This window comes from Thalia democratica, chromosome 1 (assembly GCF_965202585.1).
Source record: "Thalia democratica chromosome 1, ktThaDemo2.hap1.1, whole genome shotgun sequence".
Lineage (NCBI taxonomy): Eukaryota > Metazoa > Chordata > Thaliacea > Salpida > Salpidae > Thalia > Thalia democratica.
In genome coordinates, this window is record NC_139165.1 from 73,194,351 (window position 1) to 73,200,530 (window position 6,180).

Sequence of the window (6,180 nt, forward strand, 5' to 3'; positions counted from 1 at the left end):
CTCAAGTCAAGAGAGAAAAGTATACGTAGTATTGCAACTTCATATAACCGAAAATAATTCAAAAGAACAACAAATAAAAGCACAGAGAGCGAAGTATATCAAGTATCACTGTAAAATCTTACTGTTGTATATAAAACATCGCAATGTACATTAGAGCGAGTAGCACACATTGTTTCAAAAAGTAAAAATGTAAATACACATTACATTTAATGGTGGAAAGCTGATACTAAAAGCAAAATATTTACTACAAAACATCTTAAAAGCATTCTTTCAGCCACTTTAACTAAAAAAATACGTCTTTATCAGTGAATTGGAAAATATACCTAACTTCTTTTTTAACATGTTGGCAGTTATAACTTTTAAAATAACTATACACCAAAAATATTTGGATGTCTGTCTCAAATAAATATCTAGTCATAGTAAATTCGAGCATATTGCTACGAATGTTGGTATAATTTCAATCAAGCACAAGTTTAAAGTATGTACAATAGAATTATTTACAAAAGCTACATTGATTGTCGAAGCTTTTCAGCTTTAACAAGGAATGTAAAAAGTAGTAGAAGCTTATAGAAATACACTAAACGTTTGATAAGCATATACTCGTTACAGCAGTTTTACTTGAACTAAGCTTTTAAATAAAATAAAGTAGTGATGTAGAAAACTGTCGTACGTCTGACTCCAACAGTTAAAATATTTACAAATAAAAAGAAAGAAACTAATTACGGTTTCTTTAAACTTTTCAAGTCTTCATTAAGCTTTTCAAGATCCATCTCTAAGTCGAACAACATGCCGTCTTTTATTTTTTCATCTTCCTGGAAATATTTTAGTTAGTTCAAGTTGTAAAAAGGTAAGTTACACGCTTTAAAAGTATGTTGTGCAAACTATTAAAATAATTTTTTTTTAACTTTAATATAAATTAAAAAAAAAAAATTGCAGAAGTTCTTACATTAATTACTTATGTTTAATTAGTATCACAATAACAGATTTTTTTACAATATAGTATTTTAAAAGTTTGTTATTAATGTATTTGTCCTGGAAAAAACGTTAAAAGGTATCCAATTGGTTTGCGACTCGATAACCGAAAGGTTCTTCGTGCCCTAGGTCCTAGAACCAAATATTTTAAGCCGTTTTTTTAACGTTTAATAAACAAAAAATATCTGCCAATATTATAACATATTGTTATTCATAATAACGGTAAAATTTCAGCAGTAGATACTGTTGTTTAGTTTAAAATAAAAATCACTTGCTTTTCTTTTACTTTTGTTCAATTTTTTATATCAAATCCTAGTTTTTAATTAGCCGTTCTTATTTATTTTTCATAAAGTTTATTTCAATAATGCTCAAACTGATATTTCTTAATAACTCATATCGATTTTGTGAGCGAACAAATGTATTGATCTATCTGATGTCTCCTGAAAGAAACAACGTGACATAAACTAACTCTTTATAAAAAAAGATCGGTGAACAAGATAAATAAAACAACTGTAAACTTTTACTACTTAATCTTTAAAAAGTCAACAATGAAGTATAAACAAAAAAAACGGTTCCTGTTTTTTTTTAATACAATGTACATATTAACTACTTAACAACTCGTTGGGTATATAGATGAGGCGTCGCATTTAGATGTAAAAACTCACTGTAGTTTTAAACAGCTCTTAAGAATATTACTTGATAAATAAAATTTTGCTTAAAAACAATTTGCTGTAGTTGTAGTACCTTAACCTTGCTAAACCAAGCATAAAAAAAGCTTTAACGGTTTTTAAAATACTTGTAAATTTTCCGCACATCCTAAAAATAATACCACACGTCGCCACTTGTACACAGTACAGTTCTGAAATGTCAAACGTACGTCGGCATCTTTCGGCTCGGACTTCGGGTTCAGATTTCCCCAGATGCGAGCCAGGTCGTCCAGATTCGGGTCACGCGACACGTCATAATCCTTTCCATTCTGCGGTGAAAGCTTTTCGAGTTCGCTGAGATAATCGTCGTCTTTGAGGTCATCGGGCTCCAAAGAGTACAGGTCTGCGGTAATAATAATATAAAAATAATTTGCAATGCCTTCGCTTAATAATTTTGTAAATATATGCTTAAAAAATGTTAAACCAGTTAGTTATTTTATGTTTTATGAAGACTTAGTTGAAAATACTTTGAAGCAAACACAAAAAGCAAAGCGAAAAGCTTTTCAATTTTTCAAATGTTTTTTAAGTACTAAGTGCTGGGTAGAAACGAAACAATACAATACAATACAAAAGATTAATGTTATTAGAACGGTTTTTAGAAGCAACATATTAATGCTTGTTTACTGTAATATCTTAACTCTAACAAATACAATAGAGTTATTACCGTCGTACAAGTCAGGTGAAATTTTAGCATCTTCGATTGGCACATATTCGTCTTCAGACTCACTCATGCGCATCGGAACAATAAGAAACTTGTCGTCCACTCCGTTGAATGACGTCATAAACGGTTTGCCGAACTTTATTTCCTCCTCAAAGCTGTCGCCGACGAGGTTCGGTTGGAAAGTTTCGTCGACATTTTTGGCGGCTTTTAAATTGGCAGGTGCGGAAGTTGCTTTCATTCGCGGGTTTTTCATCATCTCCAGCGCTTCAAAAAGTAAATTTTTAATTTATAGAAGTCGAAGTAAATTTTGGGCATAATATTTAATTTAGTTTGTTCTCTAATATATCTTCTGAAGCTGATACGTTTTAAACTTAAATGTGTTAATGTTTTTATAGATGAGGCTTACAAGCTTAGTTTTTCTATTTGAATTTCTAAACAGATTAAAGAAAGTTTAAAAAATACTTGTAATGCGTAAGTTGCTTTCGCCTATTAAATAAAAAGAAATGTTACTTTTTTAAACTTACATTTAATTTTTAATGTTAATAACTAGTTCTATATTACTTTCAAATGTAGGGTATAGTTATCGAAACCGAAGCATGAATATTTTTGTTAGTTTTTGACTTAAATTTTCGTTAAGTTGGTTAGAAAAATATGCAAGTCTAATAAATTCTATAATACAGTTTTTTTTTCAATTTCTACGTCAATCAAGTACCCACAATAGAAAAACTACCTCAAGTGAAAGTTATTTTTTAAGTAAACATGTTTGCAAACTATTCGAAGTTCTTACCTTTGATTGCGCTGTTACGAGATCTTTTTTCTTCCTCGGCAACCGGCACCTCTTTCTCGGGTTTCTCCAAAGTTTTGGGCTCGATAAGGGTTTTTAAAGCATCCGCGTCAACGTCGCTTTTCTTATTAACTACGTCATAGTTGCTCGTTTCGTCAACTAAACGGTCTTCAAATTAAAAAATGTTTTATATAAAACCGAGCACTTCACTTTAATCTAATATTGACTACACGCGTAAAAACTACTCTTTAATGTTAGTGTAGTTGCATAACAATTTTTAGTTTCTAATTTTTATTTTAAAAAACTAATTATCTATTTTTTACATGAACTTCTTTTGTACTATAAAAATTACAAGAATGCTACTAAAAAGCTTTCCGATAAAAAAAAACAAACTCATTATTCGTTCACAGTCTTGTGACAACTCTGAGTAATCTGAAGTCATCAACTCAATCAGTTCTAAGACGCATTGCATTGCCTACGAACATAAAATTTTAAAACAATATGTTATATTTATAATACAAAAAAAAACATTTTTTTTCCGCAATAAAATTATATAATCGAATTAAAGCTAGCATTTATAGTTTTTTACCAAATTATTTATACTCAAAATTTTTTTTTTATGTGTAGGCTACAATATTTGTATTTAATTTGTTTTAATAAAAAGTCTTTATATAGACATAATAAACATAAGAGAAACCACTAAAAATTATTATCTTAAGTTTTTTAGTAATAAAAAGTTGTAAAATAAAAATTTGTCAATAATAACCGTGTCACTGTTTTTACGACTTTCTTTTTTGTCCAACTCAACTGGAACTTCTGGCTTTTGTGATACTGGCACCGACGATGCATCTAGAAAAATTAAAAAAAAGTAACATAAAATTAAATAAGTATAAAATAAAAAACATACTTTTACCGAACACCAAAATTAGAAGCCCGAAACAAAAATAACTCTTCCAAAACTCCATACACTCTTTGAAGTCGAACGAAAAAAATCAAAAATTAAAGATATTTTAAATCCTAACACTCAAAGTCTGCAAAGAAATCCAAAATGATACAAAACGTTCTACATACCCTAACGAACATTTTTATTAGATTCAAAAAGTAATTTTACCAAGACGCAGGGTGTAATTTGCTCTTGTAGGTGAGCGTTGATACTTTGCAATAAAATAATTTCACATGAGCGCATAAATTATTCATTACAGCGCCACGAGAGCTGCTTTTGCTCTCTGTAGATGCTCTTTTTGTCTTTAGCTGTGCGCAGAACGGTGACAAAGGCACATGAACATGAAAGATTTTAATTGCTCACCAACGTGTATTTTTTCATATTTTTCCTGAAGAGTCTTACCTAGTTCTTTGCATTAAAGGTCGCGCGCGTCAACTCTACCTCAGAGAATCGTTGTTACGTCATTTGTGACTTGCGTCATCAGCAATCGATTTGTTTTTTTTATACGACCGCGAAGGTTTAACAAACTGGGTTTATTTTATTATTACTATTTGTTTAACTTAATTAATTTTAATGTAATTTTACTTTACAAAAAATTACCTTAGTCTTGCGTCATTGAATACTTGAAACCTATTGTTCTAAAATTTAAGTTATTTTGCTTATACAAATTCTATTTTGCTTATTTTCATGAGTTTTTTACAATCATATGATACATAAACTGCTAATAAATAAGTAAGTTTTTAAGTAAGACAACTGCTCACTGGTATATAAAAAATACCATGTTTTATGGTATATGTACGTACGGTTGAAAGTTTTAGAACTTCTACTATAAAAATAATCTTTTTTTAAACAGCTACAGAAAAGTTTTATAAACTTAAAATTTATAACTTAAAATAAAAATTTTAATAAAGCTTAAGTTTTGTAAGTCGAGAAAGTTTAAGAAAAGTATAAACTCCAAAATTATTTATTGACTTAGTTCTTAAATTTCTTAATTCAGCGGTTTTAAGTTGAATAACAAATTTGTTTTATATTATACCGGATGTTATAATATTTTTATTGTGTAAAAGTTGCTGTTTGATGTATATTTAAAGTTATAAAATCATATTGTAGATATAAAATTTTATTAAAACAATATAAATTTTTTATTTGACTTCTTATTTTAAAAAAGCCATCATGATGCTTACTGATATTTTTGTAGTGAACTTTACATATAATTGGTACTAGTTAAGTGTTTTATTTTTTTATAAAAAAAATAATTAAAAAGGAACGGGCTTTATTTTTAACTTAAATATAAAAAAAATCAAACAATACTGTATTTAACAAAAAAGTGTAGAAATCTTTACTACTATTTTAACGCAACTAACACTAAACTAAGTTGGTTCAAAATAGTTTAGTAACAGAAACCCAAAAATTTCTAACAGTAAAATATTATAGTTTAATTAGTTTTTCTAATTAAAAATATTTTAACTTGTGAACGGAATTTTTTTTTGTTAAGGGTGTATTTAACTTTTTAATGACTGTTTTCGATTTAACGTACTCAACTATTTTGATTTTTTTATATACTTTTTTTTTGGTAAGTTTGAATATGTTAAAATTTGTTTATAAGTCTCTGTTCGTATAAATCAAATATATTGTTTAAGATTAAAAACCTACTTTAAACTTTTTATCTCAATATAAACTTAAACTTTTGGAAAAACTTGTGCTGGCTTTTCATACAGGTGTGAAATTTTGAAAAGCTTTTGTTTTCAAAGGGTTCGCGACATTTTAAATAATTCAACGAGTAAACAAATCATTGTGACAAGTCAATTTTAAACGATTTTGTGTTGAGAATAAGTTGTTTGAAAAAATAAAGATCGATGATAAAAATTTAAGATGAAAAAAATTATATGTTTATTTTAAATTTAAACCGATAAGTAAATTTAATTTGATATAATAAAGTAACCGTATATACATTTTCTTATTGTTCTAACTTTCAATAAAGCAAATTCGTTGAACTTCAGTAATTTTAATAAATCGAAATTATATATTGTATTAAATACATCTATAGTCTAACTAAGTGTTATACATAACTCTATTATAATAGAAGAGTTTTACTATTCAAAACCTGGTATAT

At 27.9% G+C, this 6,180-nt stretch overlaps 1 protein-coding gene across 1 annotated transcript; it reads right to left on the reverse strand.

Moving 5' to 3' along the window:
• Positions 1–614: 614 nt before the first annotated feature.
• Positions 615–4,156, reverse strand: LOC145847354 (uncharacterized). Its single transcript, XM_082953580.1, has 7 exons — positions 4,032–4,156; positions 3,891–3,973; positions 3,518–3,599; positions 3,128–3,292; positions 2,344–2,604; positions 1,850–2,022; positions 615–812 (listed from the first exon to the last, which is right to left on the reverse strand). Exons 1-7 carry the CDS (start codon positions 4,087–4,089, stop codon positions 720–722), a joined length of 915 nt encoding a protein of 304 aa, XP_082809706.1. The 5' UTR covers positions 4,090–4,156; the 3' UTR covers positions 615–719.
• Positions 4,157–6,180: the final 2,024 nt, after the last annotated feature.

What these genes read in the sequence shown, in the direction of transcription:
- LOC145847354 (XM_082953580.1), bottom strand. Translation starts at nt 4,089, where the DNA reads ATGGAGTTTTGGAAGAGTTATTTTTGTTTCGGGCTTCTAATTTTGGTG. An exon ending in AATTTTGGTGTTCGGTAAAA is followed by an intron (nt 3,974 to 4,031) that starts GTATGTTTTTTA and finishes TAATTTTTCTAG; the next exon opens with ATGCATCGTCGGTGCCAGTA. An exon ending in AGACTGTGAACGAATAATGA is followed by an intron (nt 3,293 to 3,517) that starts GTTTGTTTTTTT and finishes TTTAATTTGAAG; the next exon opens with ACCGTTTAGTTGACGAAACG.